The sequence below is a fragment of the Mirounga angustirostris genome, unplaced genomic scaffold (assembly GCF_029215605.1).
Source record: "Mirounga angustirostris isolate CCGP_5_RB_7025 unplaced genomic scaffold, mMirAng1.0.hap1 SCAF_10, whole genome shotgun sequence".
Classification (NCBI taxonomy): Eukaryota; Metazoa; Chordata; class Mammalia; order Carnivora; family Phocidae; genus Mirounga; species Mirounga angustirostris.
Window position 1 is genome coordinate 112,314,318 of NW_026991718.1, and position 24,342 is coordinate 112,338,659.

Sequence of the window (24,342 nt, forward strand, 5' to 3'; positions counted from 1 at the left end):
ATGTCTATCACCCAGCCATCCCATCCCTCCCACCCCACCCCCCACTCCAGCAACCCTCAGTTTCTTTCCTGTGATTAAGAATTCCTCATAGGGGCTGTGCATCTTAACAAGCTCCTGGGTGATGTTACTGAGCATCCATTTGGAGAACCTCTGTATTTGGAGAAATTCTGACTCCTTGGGGAACTCAAGCTCATTTCAGCTCTTCTCTGAGCTTGTTAGACCCCAGCCCAGGTATAAAATGGGTATATAAGTTCCACCTGCTTGGATGCCAAGAGGGACTCAGAGGTCCGAGAGGGCTCTCTCAGGGCTCAGATCTGAGCCACGATGACTGTTCTACCGGCTTTACCTCTCTCCTTAACTGGCTTTGTTTTTCTTCACATAGCACCACCTGGCAGGACATTCTATCTCTGTTGTTTGTGGGAGGTACAGAAGGCCAGGGGCTATGTTTTGTTCATAATGGTCTCCCCCGCTCCTAGAACAGTGCCTGGCACACAGAACTGCTCAATTAAATGTTTATTGAATGACTAAATGAAAGTGGTGGCTACGCAGACCCTACATGGCCAGAACAAAGCAGGACACTTGTTAGGGATGGTTAATATTTACAGAGGATACATCACGTGCCAGGCATGGTTCTAAGCACTTTGTATGCACTATCTCATTTGACATGCGAGGGCCAGCCTCTGACATGGCCCCTATGATCCTGACACGTGGTATCCAGGCCCTTGTGTAGTTCACTCCTACCCTGAGCTGGGTTGACGGGTGTAACAAATAGGATATTGTGAAAATGAAAAAATATGACTTTTTTTTCAGTCCATAAGAAGTGTATTATGTCGGGCGCCTGGGTGGCTCAGATGGTTAAGCATCTGCCTTCGGCTCAGGTCATGATCTCAGGGTCCTGGGATCGAGTCCCGCATCGGGCTTCCTGCTCCTTGGGAGCCTGCTTCTCCCTCTGCCTCTCTCTCTCTGTCTCTCATGAATAAATAAATAAAATCTTTAAAAAAAAAAAAAGAAGTGTATTATGTCTTCAACACAACACAACACAACACAACAATGTAGACTCTTCTCTCAGAGAGTCTATCTCTGAGATAGAACCACAGAACCATCACCCAGATGAGTAGCCCATTTGTCATTTTCATAAGCAGCTGGATTCTTGCCCTTGGATTTCTCAAACTCCTGGATCCCCCACGTGTGGACAAGATAAAACACTACAAATGGTGGCACAATGCCCAGGATGCGTGCCCGAGTGTGGCACTGCACACTGGGGAAGCCGCTGCCTAAGTGTGCGGGAAGGTGCGACGCTTGACGGCCACAAAGCTGGATGTGGCACCATGGTGCATCCGTGTTAGATTCCCAAACTCGTGGCCCAGGGTCGCGGCGGTGCCTCACTCCCACACAGGGGTCACCTCGCCCTCGCCAGTCGTGGGAATCACTGTCCGTCCGAAGGAGTAAGCCTCGGCCATACAATATATCATGGCTCCTGCCTTGCTCTCCTGAATCATCTGCTCTTGGGAAAGCCAGCTGCCATGTTTCAAAGACACTCAAGTAGACTGATGGAGAGGCATACGTGGCAAGAAACTTAGACATCCTGCAAACCAGCACCCACCAGGTGTGTGAACAGCTTTCTTTCTTTCTTTCTTTTTTTAAGATTTTATTTATTTATTTATTTGAGAGAGAGAATGAGAGAGAGAGAGAGGGAGCATGAGAGGGGGGAGGGTCAGAGGGAGAAGCAGACTCCCCGCTGAGCAGGGAGCCCGATGCAGGACTCGATCCCGGGACTCCAGGATCATGACCTGAGCCGAAGGCAGTCGCCCAACCAACTGAGCCACCCAGGCGCCCCTTTCTTTCTTTCTTTCTTTTTTTAAAAGATTTTATTTATTTATTTGAAAGAGAGAGAATGAGAGAGAGAGAGAGAGCACATGAGAGGGGGGAGGGTCAGAGGGAGAAGCAGACTCCCCGCCGAGCAGGGAGCCCGATGCGGGACTCGATCCCGGGACTCCAGGATCATGACCTGAGCCGAAGGCAGTTGCTTAACCAACTGAGCCACCCAGGTGCCCCGTGAGCAGCTTTCTTGAAAGCTGATCCTCCACCCCAGTCAAGCCTTTGGATGACTGAAGCCTCAACCAACATCTTCACTACAACCTCTGAGAGATTTTGAGCCAAAACCACTGAAGAAGCTGCTCCTGAATTCCTAACCCCCAGAAACTGTGTGAGATCTACATGTTTATTGTTGTTCTAAGCCACTGAATTTTGGGGTACTCATTAGATATCAATAAGCCATAACTGACACGGATCCTCAAAACAGCCCTACGAGGGAGGGGCCATCGTGATTACCATTGCACGGAGGGGGAAGCCGAGGCCCAGAGCGCGGGAATCTTGTCCAGGGCACACAGAGAGCGAACGGTGGGACTGAACCAGGCTTGAATGACTGAAGAGTCTACCTGCTGGGATGAAGGATGTCCGAAGTGAATGCTGGCTCTGCCCTTGAAGGGCTGAGGCGAGGACCAGCACTGCTGAAAGAAAATAACTGCCCTCAATCCAAATTTGTGCAGGTAACCTCAGGGCTGAAGGAACCATGATCATCATAAACCGGCAGGGTCACCAGAGGAAAACAAGGCAACAGAAGTGAAAACCAATGAAAACCAGCAGAAACAGATACTCAGAGTTCAGATGGCAATATTATCAGACACAGATTATAAAAGAAAAATGTGTACTGCCCTGAAATAAATAACAAGCTTGAAACTATGGCCAAAGTATAGAAACTTTATCAAGTGACAACAGATCTGAAAACCCAACAGAACTTCTAAAATAAAAAATACAATAACCAAAATAAAAAATTCAAAGTCTTGGTGCGGGGGCGCCTGGGTGGCTCAGTCGATTAAGTGTCTGCCTTCAGCTTGGGTCGTGGTCTGGGGGTCCTGGGATGGAGACCGCGTCGGGCTCCCTGCTTAGCAGGGAGTCTGCTTCTCCCTCTCCCTCTGCCCCTCTCTCTGCTCATGTTCTCTCTCTCTCTCAAATAAAAAAAAAAAAAATCTTCAAAAAAAATCTTCAAAATCTGGGTTAAACCACAGATTAGATGTGGCGAAAGAGGGAATAGTGAGATAGAAATCCAACATCAACCACAGATTCAAGAGACTCTATAGGGGCACCTGGCTGGCTCAGTCTGTAGAGCATGTGACTCTTGATCTCAGGGTCATGAGTTTGAGCCCCACGTTGAGCGTAGAGATTATGTTAAAAAAAGAGAGAGAGAGAGACTCTAAATTTTCACACATAGACACATCATAGTGAAAATGCAAAAAGACAAAGAAAAAATCTTAAAAGCACTCAGAGGAAAAAACCAGCGAGATTACTCTCTAAAGGACAGCAGTACAACGTGGATGAACCTCAAAAACATGATGCTAAATGAAAGAAGCCAGTCACTAAGGAACACATATCGTAAGATTTAATTAATATAGGAATAGGAAAATCTATAGAGACCAAAAGTAGATTAATGCCACGGGGTTGGAGGATACCAGGTGGGGGGTGTCTGCTAATGGGTACAGGGCTTCTCTAGGGGTGATAAAAATGTTCTAAAATTAGATTGTGGTGACCGTTGTATATATAAGTCTGCAAATGTACTAAAAACCATTAAACCGTACACTTTAAATAGGTGCTCTTATAGTATATCAATTATATGTCAATAAGGCTGTTGAAAGAAAAAACAGCAGTTAGACCGACAGGTGGTGATGTTTCAGTAGCAGCCATAGAAGCTGGAAGACGAAGGAGTGCTATTTTCTTTTTTTAAGATTTTATTTATTTATTTGACAGAGAGAGACAGTGAGAGAGGGAACACAAGCAGGGGGAGTGGGAGAGGGAGAAGCAGGCTTCCCGCCGAGCAGGGAGCCCGATGCGGGGCTCGATCCCAGGACCCTGGGATCATGACCTGAGCCGAAGGCAGACACCTAACAACTGAGCCACCCAGGCGCCCCAGGAGTGCTATTTTCAAGGTGAAATGCCAGCTGGATTCTCCCAGTGAAAATGTCTATCAAGGCTGAGCTCTAACTAAGACTTCAAAGACCAAGAAAATTTGTCACCAGAAGTCTCTTCCTACAAGGAGTTTTAAAACAGCGGCTCTCAAACTTGACCTCTTATTATAAATAGCAGAGAGCGTTGTAAATTCCTGATGCCTGGGCCCAGCCCGAGATGCTGAATCAGTTGATCTGAGATGTGGCCTAGGCATCAGGATTTTTAAAAGCTCTACAGATGATTCAAATGTACAGCTCAGGTTGAGAACCTCTGTGTTAAGGGGTGCATTTCAGGCGAAAGGTAAGTGACCCTAGATGAAAAGTCAGAGATTCCTTCATTCGTTTAAGATATAATCCTTGAGGATCTATTATGTTAGGAACTATTCTAGACACCAGGAACACAGCAGTGAGCAAAATAGACAAGAGTCCTGGCCTCTAGAAGAGGGAAACGGACAAAACAACAACAACAACAACAACAAAACAAAACAAAACAAAAAAACAAGATAAATAAGTAAAATATGCCATTAGATTGTAACATATGCTGTAGAAAAAAAAAAATGAAGCCAGGAAGGAGGATATGAAATGCTGGATGTATGTGGGTATGTGAAATTTCAGATACAGTGGACGGGGAAGACTCTAGGGTAAAGACCAAACTAAAGGGAGAGAGCAAGCTATAAGGATATTTGGGTTATGGCATATGCAAAGGCCCTGAGGTGGAGTGTGTCTGCCTTGTTGTAGGACTTAGGAGGCCAATGGGCTTGAGTGGAGGGAGCCAAGTAATCAAGGGAGACCTCACTAAAATGGAGTAGGGAGGCCAGGAAGGGGAGGTCTGACAGGTACCCCTGGAGGTCCCTTACAGGAGGAATTGTCAGTTACACACCCCAACAAAGAGTCCTCAACAGGAAAGTATCAACTACAGGCCCGGACAGGGAAAAATGTGCATTGCATCCCCTACAAGAAATCCACTACTTCTGTAACTCCGCCAATGAGAGCCTGTCATCACCCTGAACTCTTGATTTTCTCCAATGGATTTTGGCTCAAAGCACCCCTCCCAGTTTCCTCCTTCTCAGTAAAATAATGTTCCTTTGCTTTGTTTGTTAGACTTGCCCATGGTTTTTCATAGCTTGAATGTCCCAAATTGCAATTCTTGGCTATTCCTGAATAAACCCATTTTGCTGGGAAAATAACTGGCTGTTTTATATTTTAGGTTTAACAGTAGTCAGAGAAGGAGGAGAGGCAGTTTGCAGGCCGCCGTGGGGAGGACCTTGGCTTTTACTTTGCCATGAGAGTGTTGGGAACTACTGCGAGCGTGTTGAGGAGTGGTTTGATTGACATTCTAGGGACCCTCCGGCAGCAGGTGGAAAATGGACTGCTGGGGCCAAAAGGAGAAGCCGTCAGGTGAGGCCAGAGCTTCCGCTGGTCTTCAGCAAACAGAGCCGAGGATGCGGCTCACCCTCAGGTGTGCTGCGGGGTCCGCGGAGGCTGAGCCGGGGTGGCTCCGCGCTGCGCCCCACCCCAATACCGCCCAATCCCCGCCCCGGCAGCCCCGGCCCCGCCCCCATCCGGGCCCCGCCCCTCCAACCCGGGCCCCGCCCCTTCCCGCGGCGCTGCGGGCGCGGCAGGGCCGGTGAGTGAGGGTCGGGGAGTCTGAGGTCAGCCCAACAGGGGTCACTCCGGTCAAGGTCATTGAGCACCCGGACCGCCGTGATCCGGAGCAGGGCGGGGACCGCCGGGGACTGCGTAGGTGGCAGCCGCCCCTGGGTGGGCCGGGCGGTGTGTGGGGGCGGGGGGTGTCCGGATGTCCCGACAGTCTGCGGCCCCACTTCCGGGGCCTCCACTTTCACTTTCCCTTCCGCTGTAGCTTGCTCTCCTCCCTTCCCCACTGTCTGAGGCCACCCCGGAGGGGAGAGAGTGTGGCTGTAATCCTGGGCGCCAGGGGCGCTCCCAGCAGCGAAAAGTGGGGGGCTAAACAGCGCCCGGCTGTGCGGCGTCACTCTCATCCCCGCCCCAGGCCTGTCCCGTTTCCTCTGTCGCGCGTTGTGGGCTTGGCTCTGTGCCGCCTGCCCTTTCACCTCCCACGCGAGGTCCCGGCCGCTTCCCATACCCGGTCCCGGTGCTTGGGATGTTACCCGGTTGCCGCTGGGGACACCAAGGCACAAAGAGGGCCCGGGCCGCGTTGGAGGCCACCGGTGGGGGCTGAGTTGCTTGTGGTCGTCCGCCCTCTGCCAGGTGACCCAGGGATAGCATTTCTCCGGAGCTGCTGCCCCTGCTCGGGGGGATGGGCGCAACCAAGCCAGATGGACGAGAAGACCAAGAAAGGTGGGCACCCCCTGGAGGCGGCTGGGAAACTTCCGTTAGGAAGTGGGCCCCGGCAGGACCCGGCCTCCCCTCCCCAGAAGGACCCGGGAGAGGGAGCTTTAACAGTGTCCTTCCTCTACCCACCTACCCCTCAGTTTCCTTCTTTGGGGCCTGGTTGCTGCCAGAGGCTTTTCATTCAATTATGGGATGCCCCCGAGGCCACCGTGAGCCAACTCTGCTGCGATGGGGTAGGGAGCTCCTGGAGGGCACAGGAGACCTCGCAGGCTGGTGGGGGAGACAGATCTCAATTGACCTGAATATCAGGGGCCCTTGCCTCCCGTCTTGCTTCCTCCACTCAGCATTGTAGAACATGTCAAGTCATGTCATCACCCTGCTTAAATCCCCCCACCAGGTGCTCCTCTGTGTTCTTAAAACAGAAGCCAGAGCCCTTGGTTAGCCCACAAGGCCCTTTGGGCTTTATTGACTTCATAGTCTTACCCCATTCATCCCCTTGTTCATTCTGATGGAGCTCCACTGGCTTCTCTCTGTTCTCATCTAACCATTTCTTGCTCAAGGCCTTTGCCCTTACCTTTCTCTCCACCTGGTATACTCTTCCCTAACTGGGTCTGGACATATGTAGCTTCTCCTTCTGGTCTCAGCTTCAGCGTCACCTCCTCCTAGAGGCCTTCCCTGATCTTACCCTGTTTATTTCCTTGCCAGCATGGATCACAATCTGAATTTTTTTCTGTTGTCTGTCTCCTTACTGGGCTGGGAGGTCCATGAGGAGAGGGACCCTGTTTATCTTATTCACTGCTGAATTCCAGTTTCTACGGCAGTGGTTGGTACACAGTAGGAGCTCAATAAATGCTTGTCAGATAAGTGAATGGAAGTATGGGGACCTGGGAATATGAAGGAAAAATAGAACCAAATGAACAGGGAGGGGGAATGGGGAGTTTCAGAGAAGGCCCCTCAGACAAAGGGAATTTTAAGCTGGGTACTGAAGGATATATAGGAGTTCACCAGGAAGACAGAGGAAGCACCATGTACAAGGGATCACCACCTCCCTCACCCCCAGCTCCTGAAAGATAAACCCTGTGCTAACCTGCTTCCACTGTGCTGGATTTCAGCTGAGGAGATGGCCCTGAGACTCAGCCGGGCAGTGGCAGGTGGGGATGAAAAGGTGGCAGTGCAGTGTGCCATCTGGCTGGCAGAGCAACGGGTGCCCCTGAGTGTGCGACTAAAGCCCGAGGTCTCCCCAACACAGGACATCAGGTAAGGAGTGCATGGGTGGCCAGACTTAGGGTTTCCCGAACTGCAGCGGACCACAATATATTCTTGCCTATAGAACAGTTATGTTTAGTGGCAGGTTCTGGTGTCAGGGACCTAGGTTCAAACCCAAGCTCTGGCACTAATCAACTGTGAGATCTATGGCAAGTCACTTCACCTCTCGGAGCTTCAGGGTTTTTTAAATTTTTAAAATGGGGCAATAATGGTAAGTTATCTCATAGGGTGGTTAGAAGATGTATTAGAATGTTAGTCCTCATGTAACAGAAAAAACCTAATAACAGTGGCATAAATAAGTTTGACGGCAGGCAGTCTAGATGTGGAGGCTGTGCTTCCTGTAATCCTCAGAGACTCATGCTTCTGTCCTGTTTTTCTGTCATTCATGGACTCCATTCTGAGGTTTGCTTCATCGTCCAAAATGGCTATTCCAGCTCCAGCCATCACATCAGCATTCTTGTCAGCAGTAAGGAGAAAGGTGGCAGTAAGGAGAAAGGTGGCCCCATATTTGGGGGGAGGGCCAAATATGGGGCCACCCAACCAGGTGGGAGCTGGCGGCCCCAGGAGGTGAAAGAATTCACCCTAGGCCGAACAAAGGAGACAGAAGTTTATTGAATACACTGCAGGGGAGCGGTGGGCGGGACAGCAGAACCAACTGTCTTCAATGAGGCTGGGTAGGGGGCTGAGTTAAAGGGCAGAGTAGGGAAGTAGGGGACTGGGAACTGACGGAATTTTCCCTTTATTGGTAACTGTCTGGTGTAAGTAAGCCATTGTGAACTAGGGCTATGCATATTTTGAGGTGGGTCGCTTAATGAGCCTATTTGCATTCAGCTTTGGTGGTTGCTGTGGGCCCTTTTGCCTTGATCAAGTTTCCATTGCTCCAGCTTGTTGCCCCAAAGCGGCCTCTACAGAAGGGAAGAAGGACACCCCCTCCCACACTTAAGAGCACACAGCTCAGAAAGTTGCACACTTTTTCCACTAAGTTCCTGCGGACCAGAACTTATTCTCACAGCCACACTCAGCTTGAAGGGAGGCTGTGAAATGTGACCAGGTATCCAACTAGAATTCAGGGGTTCTGTTAGCAAGAGAAGCAAGGGAGGATGGATACTGTTAGTCTTTCTCCAGGAGACTTAAGCTTGATGTTGTAATGCTTAGCACTGTGCCTCGCACATATCAGTCACTCAATAAATGGCGGGGTTTGTCTTTTTCCTGCTGCTTTTTTGCTGCTGCGTACATAGTAAGACAGTAGTTTCATAGTTGTGATTTTCAGTGATCCTGGTGGATCCCATTTCATTTTTTAATGGTTTCATTGAGATAGAGTTGATGTACCATACAGTTCAATAATTTAAAGTGTATAGTTCGGGCGCCTGGGTGGCTCAGTTGGTTAGGCGACTGCCTTCGGCTCAGGTCATGATCCTAGAGTCCCGGGATCGAGTCCCGCGTGGGGCTCCCTGCTCGGCAGGGAGTCTGCTTCTCCTTCTGACCCTCCTCCCTCTCATGCTCTCTGTCTCTCATTCTCTCTCTCTCAAATAAATAAAAATAAAATCTTTAAAGTGTATAGTTCAAGGCTTTTAGTATATTCAGAGTTGTGCAACCATCACCACAATCAATTATAGAACTTTTTTTTTTTTAAGATTTTATTTATTTATTTGAGAGCGAGAGCAGGAGCAGGGGGAGGGGCAGAGGGAGAGGGAGAAGCAGACTCCATGCTGAGCAGAGAGCCCGATGCGGGGCTCGATCCCAGGACCCTGGGATCATGACCTGAGCTGAAGGCAGACGCTTAACCGACTGAGCCACCCAGGCGCCCCACTTATAGACCGTTTTTATCACCCCCTGCAGAACCCAGGTCTGTGCTTATTAGTAGTCACTCCTCATCTCCCTGCCTTTCCGCAACCGCAGCCTTAGGCAGCCACTAATCTACTTATCTCCAGGGTTGTGCCTAGTCTGGATATTTCATATAAATGGAATCATACAACATGTGGCCTTTTGTGTCTGGCTTCTTTCACTTAGCATAATGTTTTCTCAATTCATCCGTGTTGTAGCATGTATCAGAACTTTATTCCTTTTATTTTTGTTTATTTATTGTTATTTTTTTAAGTAGGCTCCCCTAAACGTGGAGCCCAGTGCAGGGCTTGAACTCACGACCCTGAGATCAAGAGTCGGATGCTTACCGACTAAGCCACCCAGGTGCCCCAGAACTTCATTTCTTTTTGTTGCTGAATAATAATCCACTGTATGGATATACCATATTTTCTCTATCTATTAATCATTTGATGGACATTTGATTTTTTTCCACTTTTCAGCTAATACGAGTAATGCTGCTGCCGGGAACATTTGTGTCCACCGTTTACATGGACATTTTTTTTCCCCCAGTTTTACTGAGATATCGCTGACATATAACATTGTATTAGTTTAAGGGGATGTGATACTGTGATTTATAATAAGGAATACATATTTGGTCTTTGTCCTTTCCTTGGAACTTTGTAAGTGATGAGAATGTGAGGTGCCTTTCGTTATGTGAATGAGGTGACTTTTGGAATGTCCCCAGATCACCTAAGAATAGGGGCTAGTCACCAGAGCAACCAACCCCGGTGATTAGCGGGTTGGAACTTTCAGTCCCATCCCTCTGACCTCTTGGGAGGGGACAGGGGCTGAGGTTGCATCAGTCCCCAGTGGCAGTGGTTTAACCAATCATGCCTATGTAATGAAATCTTCATAAAAACTGAAAAGGACAGGGTTCAGAGAGCTCCTGGGTTGATGAACACATGGAGATTTGGGGGGAACGGTACAGTCCAAGAGGGTATGGAAGCTCCTCACCCCTTCCCATATACCTCGCCCTGTGTGTCTCTTCCATCTGGCTGTTCCTGAATTATATCCTTTTATAATAAACCAGTGATCTAGTAAGTGAAATGTTCGAGTTCTAGGAAGTGCTCTAGCAAATTAATTGAACCCGAGGAGTGGGCTGTTGGAACCCCCAACTCTATAGCTGATGGGACAGCGCAGCTGACAACCCGGGCTTGTGATTGGCATGGGGGGAGGGGCAGGCTCATCGGGCTGAGCCCTCAACCTGTGGACGCAGCTGCTGTCTCTGGGCGGATGGGATCAGAATTGAGTTGCAATGTAGGACGCCCTACTGGTGCCCGAGAATCGCTGGGGGCTGTGTGAGGAGCTCCCCTCCTCCCGTCCACACGTTGGAAGTGGAGGCTCAGAATCATTTTAGATGGACGCCATAATGATTTGGTACGTGTGTATCGTGCAGTGATGACCACAATAAGTTAACGTCCATTGCCTCACATACTTACAGATTATTATTATTTTTAAGTAATCTCTGCACCCAACATGGGTCTTCAACTCACCACCCCAAGATCAAGAGTCACATGTTCTAGGGGCGCCTGGGTGGCTCAGTCTGCCTTTGGCTCAGGTCATGATCTCAGGCGGGCTCCTTGCTCGGCGGGGAGCCTGCTTCTCCCTCTCCCTCTGCCTGCCGCTCCCCCTGCTTGCGCTCTCTCTCTGTCAAATAAATAAAGAAAGTCTTAAAAAAAAAAAAAGAGTTACATGCTCTACTGACTGAGCCAGCCAGGCACCCCTATTTTTTCTTGTGATAAGAGGTTTTAAGACTTATTCTCAACAATATTTAGATATACAACACAGTATTGTTAACTACAGTCACCGTGCTGTACATTACCTCCCTGTGGCTTGTTTATGAACTTGGATTCATTATCACACCTAACAATAATTAAGGAATTATTAGTAATAATTCCTTAAAATCCTCTAATACTGTTTATATTAAAATTTCCCTGATTATCTCACTAACAATTTTTATAGTAGGTTTGTTCCCGACAGGAGCCAAAGGAGATCTACACGTAACGTTTCTTTCTTCTTTTTTTTTTTTAAAGATTTTATTTATTTATTTGACAGAGAGAGACACAGCGAGAGAGGGAACACAGGCAGGGGGAGTGGCAGAGGGAGAAGCAGGCTTCCCGCCGAGCAGGGAGCTCGATGCAGGGCTCGATCCCAGGACCCTGGGACCATGACCTGAGCCGAAGGCAGACGCTTAACGACAGCCACCCAGGCACCCCTACGTAACATTTCTTTTTACTTTTTTTTTTTTAAAGATTTTATTTATTTATTTGAGAGAGAGAATGAGAGGGAGAGAGAGAGAGAGAGCATGAGAGGGGGAGGGTCAGAGGGAGAAGCAGACTCCCTGCCAAGCAGAGAGCCCGACGCGGGACTCGATCCCGGGTCTCCAGGATCATGACCTGAGCCGAAGGCAGTCGCTTAACCAACTGAGCCACCCAGGCGCCCCCTACGTAACATTTCTTAATATCGTCCTTTTTATTCTCCCTCTCTTTTTATGCCATTAATTTAAGAAACCGGGTCTTGGACTTCCAGAATTTTCCCACATTCTGGATTTCTTAATTGCTGTCTCAGCCTGTCATTTCGGATCTCCAGTTTTTCTTGTGAACTTGTAGTTGGAGCTGAAGGTTAGGTTAGTCAGGAGTCACGTTGTACATTTCTAGGAGCTTGTCCTCATTTGTTGATTGTTCCTTGCTCTTCTTGTTCTGCATTCTGATTTTTCTGTTTCCTTTGGGATCAGTTCTGTTTTGTTTTGTTTTTGTTCTTGTTTTTTATCTCAGCCCTTCCTTTTCATGCTTTTAATCTTCCAGAAACGTTGAAGGGTCCTTGAGAAGGCTGGTGTTTGTCTGGAATGACACCGGCTTGGAATCCTGCGTCTCACAGTCATTCAGTGCTTACTCAGTAGAGTCAGTGTGACCTGGCTGTGCCTCGGGCTTTTACCCATAAAGCAGCGGTGACCGCAGTAGCTGCCTCATGGGTTCGTGGAGAGCATTAAATGAGCTAAAACCTATGACGTGCTTTGACGTGTCTTGGCATATAGTACATAACAACTGTTGGTGGCTTGGCTAAGGACCAAAGGACAGAATGAGAGGAGGCTGCAGAGCGGGGAGGGGCCGATCGCAGAGGCCTTGGTGTGCCACGGTGAGCGTGGATCTGATTCTCAGAGCAGTGCCAAGCCGTTGCAGGGGCTTACGCGGTGGGTTCTGATCAAGAAGGAAGCCCAGTGCTGTGGGAATCCAGGAAAGGCCTCTACCCCGGGGGGGGGCGGGGTGTGGGCGTGTGCCTTTGGGTCTGTACACATGCATACGCGTGCACAAGTGTGCAGACACGTCCGTGCCAATAGCTGGTGGCCGGGGTTGGACCTGTGACCTTCTCCGCAGGCTGTGGGTGAGCGTGGAGGATGCTCAGATGTACACGGTCAGCATCTGGCTCACCGTGCGCCCTGACATGACCGTGGCTTCCCTCAAGGACATGGTGAGTTGGCAGGGGTGGGGCCACACTAAAGGGAAACATCAGGGCACATGCTTCCCATTTTGCTTCTACCTCTCTTTACTCTGATCCTCCCTTTTCACTCTCCTGCTCTCCGTACCCCGTCCCCCCCGCCCCCAGGTATTCCTGGACTACGGCTTTCCGCCCGTCCTGCAGCAGTGGGTGATTGGGCAGCGGCTGGCCCGGGACCAAGAGACCCTGCACTCCCACGGGGTGCGGCGGAATGGGGACAGTGCCTACCTCTATCTGCTGTCAGCCTGCAACACCTCACTGAACCCTCAGGAGCTGCAGCGGGAGAGGCAGCTGCGGATGCTGGAAGGTAAGGCTCTGAGCGCCATGGGACTCACCTGAGATCGCAGGGTGAGAGGGAGCAGAGCCCGTGGCTTTTGGTCAGGAGCTGTCACCAGGAGGACCTTATCCATAGTGGGGAAGAGAGGACAAAGGGCACCCCGGAGGGAGCCATTTCAGAGCCATTCTGAGAGCAGCTGGTCTGGGGGAGGAGGGGGGCTGAGTTCAGTCCTGGCTCCGGCATTCATCAGCTGGACGACGTCGGGCACGTCCCTTCCAGTCTCTGTTCCTCGGTTTCTAAATCTGTACATTGGATATGATGATGACAATAATAGCGTTTATTCTAAATTTTTTGCTTATCATCTGAAAGTATTTCAGACTTATAGAAAAGTTGCAACATTGTACAAAGAATTGTATAACAAATTCCCAAGTACCTTTCATGTGGATTCCCCAAAATACTAACACTTCACCACAATTACTTTGCTTTGTCATTCTCTCTATATAATTATTTATATATGTCTAAATAATTTTTTTCTGAACTGTTGTGAAGTTGCAGACATGATGTCCCTCTTGCCTAAATACTTCAGTGTTCATGTTTTTGGAAAAGGGGTCATTTTCTTACATGTGGTAAACATACAACTACCAAATTTAGGAAATTAACAATGATGAAATACTATTATCTAATCCACAGATGTTACCCAGATTTTACCAGTTGTTGCACGAATGTCCTTTGTGGCCAGACACCTGGCAGTGGCCTCATGTCTCTCGGGGTCTTTCAATCTTTGGTGTCCTCAGTCTTACTTTGACTTTCCTGATATTTGAAGAGTCCGGCCAGTTTTGTTTTTTTGGGTTTTTTTTCTGTCCGATATCCCCTCGTGAATGGATGCAGATTCAGTATTTGTCAGGAGCATCTCAGAAGTGATTGGGCCTCTAGGTGTATGACATAAGGAGCATAGGAGGCCGGTTTTTAGGCCCGGGTTTTTAAGCGGGGGCTCGCAGGAGCACTCACGCGTGGAGGAGGGCCCCTGACCCTGTAGGAGCCGGACATTCAGCCAGGTCTAGGCTCACCTGGGGAACCGAGCTGGAGACTCCCCCAGGGAGGAGGGAGCGGTGCGGGGGGCGTGGAGGGGCCGCAGGGCGCCTGGCTGGCTCAGAGTGTGCACGAAGTGGGCTGCTGGATCTGCCACCCCCTAAACCCTCCTCCCTAGATCTGGGCTTCAAGGACCTCACGCTGCAGCCCCGGGGCCCCCTGGAGCCTGGCCCCACGAAGCCCGGAGTCCCCCAGGAGGCGGGGCGGGGCCAGCCCGACGCCACGCCCGAACCCCCGCCGGTAAGCCGCTCCCGCCTCCGCGTGCTGGTGACCGCGCGCCCCACCCCCGACTCCGCCTCCGCGCTCCCGGGCCCCGCCCCCGCCCGACTCCCCGCGCCGTGCTCAACCCCCACTCCCCGACTCTGCTCCCAGGTGGGCTGGCAGTGCCCCGGCTGCACCTTCATTAACAAGCCCACGAGACCCGGCTGCGAGATGTGCTGCCGGGCGCGGCCTGAGGCCTACCAGGTCCCTGCCTCGTACCAGCCCGACGAGGAGGAGAGAGCGCGCCTGGCGGGCGAGGAGGAGGCGCTGCGCCAGTACCAGCAGGTGGGCGCGGAAGTCCCGGGACAAACACGCGCAGACCGGGCGGGGAGGCGTAGGACTGGAAGGGAGGCACCTCCGCATTGCCGCTCCTTCCGCGTTGCCGCCTTGCCCCCTCCTGAGCCCACCGCTGGTGCTGACTCTGCACTTGACTGTGACTCGCCCTCTCCTGGAGGTCTTAGGTGCTGAGACCCTGCTCCCTGGCTGTGATCACATGCCCCGCCCCCACTGGGGCTGTGGCTCCGCCCCTAGCTTTGACTCCCACACCCACTGTGCGGACAACTCCCCTGGCTGTGACTCCGGTACCCTAGCTCTGACCGTGCTTTTGTCCACCTCCTCCTTATCCGCCTGTGACCTAGCTCCTGCTCCACTCAGACGTCACCTTACCCTGGACCCTACTATTCCTGACCCCCTCCCTCCCTGTTGTGATTCATCCCTGACTTCCTATGAGCCTGGACCCAGCCTTTCACCTCTCCCTGCGAGGTTGACCCCGCCCTCTGTCCTGCCCCTCCCATAGCTCTGTCCCCCCATCCTGACACAAGCTCTGATTACACAGATACCAGATCCTGAGTGTTCCCCATTCTGATCGGATGCCCCCCAACCCTCACCTGCATTCCCCTGGGATCCAGTGCTGTCCTTGCCCCGCCCCAGCCATGACCTCATTTGTGGTCTTACCTAGTCTTGGCCCAGACCCCGTCCTCTCCCGTCTTGCCTTGCTCCCTAGCTTTATCACCACCTCCATACCCCTGACCCACTCTGTGACCTTGACCGGCTCCGACCCCACCCCCTGCCCAGCCGTGCCCTGCTTCTTGGCAGGGATGTGAGCCCTGTTATCCCAGACTACCCCCTCAGACCTTTAACCCCCTTCCTTTCCCTACCGCCATCACTCCCTCGCGTGGCTTGACCCCCGGTTGCAGCCCCGACCTGCCCCAGCCTGGCCCGCCTCCCGCCCGTGGCTTCCCCTCTCGCCTCCTGGCCTCGCGCTGGCCCCACCCTTCCCAGCATCTCGTCTCCTGCCTACGGCCAGGCCACCCCACCCCCGCCCCCACCCCCCCCAGGGATCCTGACTCTCCGCCAGCTTTGCCCCGCCTCCGGGGTCTGGCCTGGTCCCGCCCCCTTCGTGGTCTGCCCCTCCCCTGAGACCCTGACCCGCCCCGCGGCCCCGCCCCGTGTGCCCAGCGGAAGCAGCAGCAGCAGGAGGGGAACTACCTGCAGCACGTCCAGCTGGATCAGAGGAGCCTGGTGCTGAACACCGAGCCCACCGAGTGCCCCGTGTGCTACTTGGTGCTGGCGCCCGGCGATGCCGTGGTGCTGCGTGAGTGTCTGCACGCCTTCTGCAGGTGCGGCCCCCGCCCCCACCCCAGCAGGGCCGCGTGTCTCGCAGCCGCCAGTTACCGGAGGGCTGAGGGGGGGGGGGCCGTGCGCTTACATCTCATTGGATGCCCGCAAAAACCTGCGAGTAGGCGCCGTCGCCGCGTTTTGCCAAGGAGGCGTGGGAGGTGCAGAGAGGCCTGCCGCCTCCTCGCGGCCACACTGCTCAGGCATTCTGGTTCCGGCCCTCAAGCCGCCGTGCGCGCGGGCCCCTCCGAGGGCATTGAGGCCCAGTCCCTGGCAGCCTGAGCCGAGCCCGCTCGCTGCCTGGCTGGTGGGCAGGCTGCCAGCCCTGGGCTCTGGAAACGGGGTCCTCCTTCATCACAGCAGGTGTTTCTTGAGTGGCCCCTGGGTGCCAGGGACCAGGCTAGGCCTAGGGATCCAGGGGTGAACACAAAAGCTGTTCCTGCCTCCTGGAGCTTACCTTGCAGTGGAGAGGCTGCTGGTAATCAAATCATGACTCGTATAATTGTAAATTGTGTCAGATCTAAGTCCCGGTGAATTATGAGGAAAGAAAACCCAGGGGCTCTGCTTCAGGAGGGGGTCAGGGAAGCCCCACAGAAGGTAGCACTTGGAACAGAGACCAGAAGGTCTGGTGCAGGGGTGTGCCTGGCCCATCTGCGGCAAGCAGGGGTCGGTGTGGCCAGAGCAGAGGGATGGACAGAGAGGTGTTAGGGAGGACCTGTCCCTGGGGTTCTTGTGAGCCGTAGTGAGGGGTGCAGGTTTGTTCTGGGCAGGTCGGGGTGGGAGGCTGCTGGGGACAGGTGGACACAGGGATCCCAGTGAAAGTGATGGGGGCCTAGACCAGAGCAGTGGGGGTAGTGGCGGGGTAGACAGAGGTGGAGGCCTTGCTGATGGCTTTGTGGGAGGGATAGGAAGGTAGGTACTGAGGAAAAGCCTCCCTGGGGTCAGGCCTCACCACGTGAGGAGTCAGATGGGCTTCAGATGACCCTAACCTCCACCCCTCACCCCACTCCCCCTCCAGGGAGTGTCTGCAGGGCACCATCCGCAACAGCCAGGAGGCCGAGGTCTCCTGCCCCTTCATTGACAACACCTACTCGTGCTCAGGCAAGCTGCTGGAGAGAGAGATCCGGGCGGTAAGGCCTGGGAGCGGGGGAGGGAGGGGCACGCCCTGAGCCGGCACATCTCAGACAGCACACATTTATCCAGACCCTTCCGCGTGGGATGCCGGGGGCCAAGCAGTGAAGAGGTCGGGACTTGGGGCATGTAGCTGGTAAAGAAACCACCGTAGTGAAGAAAAGACAGCAGAGGCGTTAGGAGTGGGGAAACTGGGCCCATTGGCCCCGGTGACCCCAAGTCAGATACTCAACCCATGCCTTGCTTTTCTCATCTCAGTGAGGGTCGAAGTTAGTTTCTTCAAAGGCTGTGAAGAATATAGGAGAAGAGTGTGTGTAAAGATTCTAGAATAGTGCTTGACACACGGTGGGTGAGCCCTTGTATCAGTTTGCTTTTGCTGCGTAACAAGTTTTCCAGACATAGTGTCTTCAGACAACACTGTTTATTTAGTTCATGAATCTGCAAGTTAGTCATTGGGGTTGGGCTTAGCCAGACAATTCTTGTAGCTCCTGATTTTTCTAGCTCCTGCTGGGCCTGGCCGGCCTCAGGTGGGTTTAGCTGGTGGGTCAGCTGTCCTGGACTGATTCAGGATGGTCTTACCTGCAGTGGTGGGCGGGGCGGGGGGGGGGGTGTGGTGGGCGGCTGGGCCTCTTTCCACTTTGCTCTCTGGCTGGGTCAAGCAGGCCAGGCCTGCTCCCGGGCCGATGGTCCTCAGGTTCCAAGAGCAGCCAGCAGGGGGCTTCAGTGCAGGAGTACCTCCTCTCTTCCTTCCCTCGCTGCCCTCCCACTGAGCATGCTCAAGCCCAGAGTCCCTGTGAGAGGGGACCACCCAAGGGTGTGGCGTCAGGGAGACATGAATAAATGGGGCCATCCCTCCAGCAGTCCATTCCAGTGCTGTAGGCGTCCAGGCGTGCGCATTCACTGTTATTATTATCAGTATTATTTCCAAGTTCTCACCCTTCTGTGAGTCTCCATTTCCCCACCTGGAAAATTGACTGTTGGGCTTCATTCATGGTTTTTAAACTGTGGGGAAGGGCCTTCTCAGAAATGGGCATCTTGGGATTCCCAGGCCAAAACATGAGGCAGGGTCAAAGGTGGCTGAGGTCCACATGGGAGACCCCACAGGCACATCCCCAAGACCTCTGTTCCTCCTGCCTCTCCCTTAGGATCCTGCTTCTGTGAACCTCCTTGACTGCTCCTAGTATTTCCTGGAGCCCAGGGGGTCTACCTCAGCTGAAAAGGGCGGGGGGGTGCAGAAAGGGTAGAGCTTGGGGAACTTCACCTACACCAAGAACAGCCCCTTTTATCTGTTGTCTGTGGGGCATCAGGGAAGGGCGGCTCCAGGGGGTTGCTAAGGCCTTCTCACTGCGGCCTGGAAAGCTCCCAGACATGGAGTCAGTCATTCCATCTGGCACCCATGGTGATTACCCAGAGGTTTTTCCTTGAGGTCCATCCCTACCAAGGGCATTGTGATGGGACCAGAGTTCCTGCCAAGGGGCTGCAGGGCCCATGCTTCCCCAGAGCCCTTAGGGGTTGACCCAAGACTCAGAGAAGGTCAGGTGTGGCAGAGGGAGAAGGGGGCAGGGATCAGCAGAGTAATGCAGTGGAGCTTATCTTTACAAAACACATGCCTAAACCACATAGAACTGGAATCAAAGAGAAAAGTCACCCACAACCCTGCCATCCCAGGGAATCCCTGACTGCATTTTCCTGTTTCCCTTGGTGTCTGTGGGCAGACGTGACTTTATTCCTTTTTAAATCAAGTTTGCTAAGGGAAACTTGGCATGCAGTAAAATGCACCCTTATAAGCATGCGGTTGGGTGAGTTTTGGCAAATACAACTCTTGTAACCACCACCCAATTCAGATATAGAAAGTAGGCATGATTTTTTCTTCATTGTTACCAGCATGGATACAACAACTTTTGCTCTTTTGCCATAGAATTTTTCTAAGGATTATCATAAATCTTATGGCATCTATCGTGCTTATACCTCTTCTTGTAATAATTCCCGTTCCTCAGTTTGTAATGAATGCTTCAAGGAATGTTTTGCGTGGTGTCTCTTCTTATGTATTATATGCTTAGGATAAACTCGTGGAAGTGGAGTGAGTCCCAATGGGTCAGAGAAATTTTGTTGAAATACAGCTGCCACGTTGCTTTCTCAGAGTGTGATGTACCGGAATACTGGTTTAACCACATCTTCCCCAGCACTGCCAGTTATTATTTTTGTTCATTTTTTCCTTAAATGTACACATGACAAAATTTACCATTTTTCTTTTTTTTTCATTTTCACTACTTCTAAGTGTACGGTGGCATTAGGTACACTGACATTGTTGTGCAACCATCACCACCATCCATCTCTAGAACTTTTAATCCACTTTTGAGTGGAGTTTTTAAACACCGAGGGTGGTGCGAAGTAAAGAGCCGGAGCTAGGCTGGCCTTTATGGAGGATATGTGGGGGCAGGGAGGGCCCTCATCGGCTGTTCTGAACCCCGAGCAAACCGGGTTGGGGCCTTTTGGCAGCTGCTGCCCCCCGAGGATTACCAGCGGTTTCTGGACCTGGGTGTCTCCATCGCGGAAAACCGCAGCGCCTTCAGCTACCACTGCAAGACCCCGGACTGCAAGGGATGGTGCTTCTTTGAGGATGATGTCAACGAGTTTACCTGCCCGGTGTGCTTCCACGTCAACTGCCTGCTCTGTAAGGTGGGGACAGGGACCCGTGCTGTCCATCTCCCTCGTCCTGCCAGGAGCTCACTGCAGTTCAGTGCCTGTTCTCCTGGGAAAGGAGCTGTGACACTAGCCTGTCAGGACAGATAGCTGCATGTCCGTGATGGGGCCTGGCCTGGGCCCCATACTGAGTCTAAGCCTTGGACCAAGCCCTGGCCCTTGATGGAACCTCAACCTAGACTGAGCCTCGGCCCAGTACTGAGCCCTGACCCTGGCCTCTAACTGAACCCCAGTCCCAGTCACAGGCCGAGCTCAACCCTGGCCCCAGATGGAGTCTTGCCGGACCCTGACCTCAGGCCGCTCCCTCCCCTCATCCTCTCAGCACTTGACCACTGAAGAGACTGGTCTCGGGCGAGTAGACAGGTCCGCGCCCGGTCACAGCCTAAGTGAGCTCAGTCTTGGAGCATTGGGCCTGTGATTGGGGCAGAGTCTAGCCAGGGACGGAGGGGCTGCAGTCGTGGGGAGAGGGGGTGTAGGGATTTCTCTGCCCTCAGGACTCAGCATACGTGGGTGGTATTATCATCATATGGGACAACCCTGGCCTTCCCTCCCTGGCCTCCTTGTCCCCTTCCCTAAAATAGGTGCTTGGTTTATAAAGCGAGGCCCTGTCCATGACCTCATCTAGAGACATTCAGTGCCCCTCACGTCTCTCAGCCTCTTAACCCCTCGAGGAACCTTCTCACCTCGAGCCCCTCACCCCGCCTCAGGCCATCCACGAGCAGATGAACTGCAAGGAGTACCAGGATGACCTGGCCCTGCGGGCTCAGAACGACGTGGCCGCCCGGCAGACAACGGAGATGCTCAGGGTGAGGCAGGGTCGGGGCTGAGGGCCTGGAGATTGGAGCTCTGGGAGCTCTCTGCAGGTGGGGGGCTTCTCAGAGAGGGCTGTGGTTCAGGCAGCCCTGAACGCTGTCACCCCGTTCTCGTGTCATCGCCATCCAGAGATGGGAGCTAGTTAGGACAAGTGGGCGGGTGGCGAGCAGTTAGGAAGAGCGAGGCCTGGTGGAGGCGCGGAGGAGAGTGAGCCCGCGACTCCAGAGGGGAGAGCCGGCTTCCCTCTGCAGGGGGTGGGGGCCCGGGGGCGGGCGCTGAAGCCCCCCCGCCCCCGCCCCAGTCGATGCTGCAGCAGGGCGAGGCCATGCACTGCCCGCAGTGCCGGATCGTGGTGCAGAAGAAGGACGGCTGTGACTGGATCCGCTGCACTGTGTGCCACACGGAAATCTGCTGGGTCACCAAGGGCCCGCGCTGGGGACCCGGGGTGAGTCCTCTGGAGAGCAGAGGCTTGGGGGTGCTACGGGGAGGTGCCCCGGCGGCCTTGCCAGAGAACGGGGGACAGCCCCTGGGCCGAGATCCGGCCACCGCCTGTATTCGTCTAGCTGGTAAAGTAAGAACGTTTTTTACATTTTTTAAATGTTTGAAAAATACCAAGAACAGGAGACTGTCTTGTGAGCTGTGAAAGTGGTACGAAATCCAAGTGTCCTGTCCCTAAGTAGCGTGTTCTGCGAGCACAGCCCGGTACATCCGTTGTGTCCTGTCTGCGGCCGCATTCGGCCCACGAAGGCCGAGACCATATGGCCCCAGAAGCCTGAAGGAACCGGCCCTTTACGGAAAAAGGTGGCCGACCGACCCCCACCCCCACCCCCACCCCCCCGCCCAGGGCAGCGATGAGGAGTCGGTCTGGGGTCAGAGGCGAGCGGGTCGCCGGCGGGTGCACCGTGGCCGTGGGGTTAGGCTGCTCATCTGTAACGTGGGGACACTGGCCGAGACGGTGGCAGGGCCTCTCCCGCCTTCTCCTGAGTCAGCTGAAACCGTGCAAGGGAGGTGCTCCGCGGGCTGTCTGGGGTGAGCGCTGCACGGAAGGCGGCCGTCTTTGTTAGGAGTCTGTCCCTGGAGACGGGGGCTCGTCCTTCCGTCCAGGTGGACACCAGGACAGACGGAGGCAGAGGGAGCCACCCTGTCTCCGGGGCCCGGGTGCGGGGCCCACCCAGGATATGCAAAGATCCGTCACATCCTTTGCCTGCTCTGGGTCCAGGGGAGCGTAGACTGAGACCATGTAATTGGGGGTGCTATGGGAGCCCAGAAAGGTCTTACTGACTGCCTCCATCAGGTAGCTGAGGCCGAGGGGGCCGTTCGTAGCAGGAGGACCGGCCCGAGCAAAGGCCCAGAGTGGGGGCGTGCAGCGCTTTGAGGGTGTGCTGGAGGGAGGGCACTGTCTTCGCTGTCATGACCTTCTCTCCTCCCCATCCTCCAGGGCCCAGGAGACACCAGTGGGGGCTGCCGTTGCCGGGTGAATGGGATTCCTTGTCACCCCAGCTGTCAGAACTGCCACTAGCTGAGGATGGCCTGGTCCCCACGCTGACAGCCCCACATCCCCATGCTGCTGTGGGACAGGGCTGGTGCTTTGGCTCTGGTTTCTCCCCCGGGAGATGCCTTTGCGTGTGGCTGAGACAGGCCTTGTAGAGACCAAGGCCCCCGAGCTGTGCGGATGGCTTTGTTTTCAAGTGGTGTTGCAGGGGGCCCTAAGCTTGCGGTCGGTGTTGTTCATGGTTGCATCTGCCCCAGGGCCTTTGCCCTTCCTCTGGGGCTTGCCGGCCAGACCTCTCAGCTCTTCTCTGCGGCCCTTCCCTCTGCCTGACCCAGACTTAAACACAGCCCTGCTGGATGGAGCCTCTGAGAGCCCCGTGTGAGTCCATGCTCTCCCCCTTCCACCGCCCTCGTCTGCTGAATGCTGAGCACCCAGAGCCCACCGCTTCTCCATCGGCTCTCTGGGGCTGACTCACCTCTGTCTTTGCTGTCGGAGGCCTGCGGTTTGTTAGACAGCTGCTGCTAAGCCCATTCGGAGCCAGGGGGAGACCTGGCGGTGTCTAAAGCACAGCGTATCAGGTTCAGCTTCCATGTCTCCCTCTTTGCTGCCTGTGTAAGCTAATTAAAATGGCTTTCCAGGAAAGGATGCGTGTGATGTCGTGAGGGGGCGTGAAAGCGTCACGGGCTGGGACCCTGCACGCGGGCAGGATGGCGAGCTCCGTGGGCACCGAGGCAGGGTGGGGTAGCCCCTGGCAATGGTGGAGCGAGGGTATGACCTGCACTGGGATCCTTGCCCCTGTCGAGGCACCCCTGTGCCCCCTTGAGGGGCTGCGTGCTCTCGGGTCAGGCAGGAAGCGGGTCTGCAGGTGGGGCCTTGGGTGGGGGGGCAAGGACGGTAGGGCAGCCTTGCTGCAGACTTGTGGCCCCTCGGTGGGCGTCCAGGGTTGGAGGACAGCGATCTTTCAGGAACACTTGAAGCTGCTGCAGTTGAGGGGCGGGGCTGGCCATCCCCATTTTAATACCTCAGGCAAGATGGCACAGTTTTGGTGTCAGTCTGTGCTGGTCAGAGAGGAAAGAGATGGAAGTTTTGCTGCCTTCTCTGACCAAACCCCTTTCCCATTGAGATCCAGTACTTGATGGTGAAAACGTCATCTGAGCTTCCATGTGGATCACCGTCACGACAGGCGGAGGGCCTCTCTGCCCTTCAAGGCCTGCCTGGATTCCAGGCTCCAGAAGTTGGGGCGTGTGGCTTTGGCTGGGGCTGGGGGCTGGGGCAGGGCACGTTCCGGTCCCTGGACAGGCATTTGCCCCCCTGTCCCCGAATGACGAGACTCAAGCGTTGACCCCAGGCACTGGGAGCAGAGTCCTCTGAGAACATGAGTGAGGGTCTTGTGCTCTGCCGGCCTCGCTGCCCTGGGAGGAAGAAAGGGTCCGACAGAGCCCCTGCCGGGGAGGAGAGTGGGGCTGCAGCAGAGTGAGATGGGGCCCAGTGGGGGCGGGAGGTGTTCTGTCCCCAGCTCCACCCCCCCCCACCCCCCCCGCCGGGGCCAGTGTCTCGCAGCCCTCAGGGGCCTGAGCACAAGAGCTAAGCAGAGACCTGTTCTCTTAGTACAGGCTGTAACCAGTCTCCCCAGTATTTTTATTTTTTTTAAGATTTTATTTATTTGACAGAGAGAGACAGAGAGGGAACACAAGCAGGGGGAGTGGGAGAGGGAGAAGCAGGCTTCCTGCTGAGCAGGGAGCCTGATGCGGGCCTCGATGCCAGGATCCTGGGATCATGACCTGAGGCTTAACGACTGAGCCACCCAGGGCCCCCCCCCCCCATATTTTAGAAACTTGGTTGCCAACGATTTTAAATCGAGAGATACTGCATTAAAACCTAGACGCCCAGCTTCTCTTGAAAGAGACAACACTTGTAACCCTGGGTGCTCATTTCCACAGGGCGGGGCTGGGCTGGGGTCTGGACTGTGGCTCTCGGTTCAGCCCAGTCCTCCTCACCCCCAGTACGCCCCACGCTCTCGC

At 53.8% G+C, this 24,342-nt stretch overlaps 1 protein-coding gene across 5 annotated transcripts; it reads left to right on the top strand.

The window, feature by feature from the left end:
- Positions 1-5,577: 5,577 nt before the first annotated feature.
- On the top strand, positions 5,578-22,963 carry RBCK1 (RANBP2-type and C3HC4-type zinc finger containing 1). Of its 5 annotated transcripts, none has more exons than XM_045885584.3 (14): positions 5,578-5,628; positions 6,231-6,320; positions 7,427-7,571; positions 12,818-12,911; positions 13,047-13,245; positions 14,423-14,544; positions 14,677-14,850; positions 16,024-16,184; positions 17,201-17,312; positions 19,813-19,992; positions 20,724-20,822; positions 21,131-21,274; positions 21,674-21,858; positions 22,268-22,963. In XM_045885584.3, the coding sequence occupies exons 2-14, from the start codon at positions 6,299-6,301 to the stop codon at positions 22,305-22,307; spliced, it is 1,677 nt and encodes a 558-aa protein (XP_045741540.1). In that variant the 5' UTR covers positions 5,578-5,628; positions 6,231-6,298; the 3' UTR covers positions 22,308-22,963. The 5 variants fall into 5 exon arrangements, 4 of the variants coding, with proteins under 4 accessions (XP_045741540.1, XP_045741541.1, XP_064429064.1 ...); XM_045885585.3 differs by having other exon boundaries at positions 5,596-5,741; XR_008506928.2 differs by lacking the exons at positions 5,578-5,628; positions 21,674-21,858 and adding an exon at positions 21,451-21,630 and having other exon boundaries at positions 5,832-6,320.
- Positions 22,964-24,342: the final 1,379 nt, after the last annotated feature.

Bases quoted from the DNA above. Each gene is read 5' to 3' on its own strand.
- RBCK1 (XM_045885584.3), top strand. From the start codon at position 6,299: ATGGACGAGAAGACCAAGAAAG. The intron at 6,321-7,426 runs GTGGGCACCCCC...GCTGGATTTCAG, and splicing joins GGACGAGAAGACCAAGAAAG to CTGAGGAGATGGCCCTGAGA. The intron at 20,823-21,130 runs GTGAGGCAGGGT...CCCCCGCCCCAG, and splicing joins AGACAACGGAGATGCTCAGG to TCGATGCTGCAGCAGGGCGA.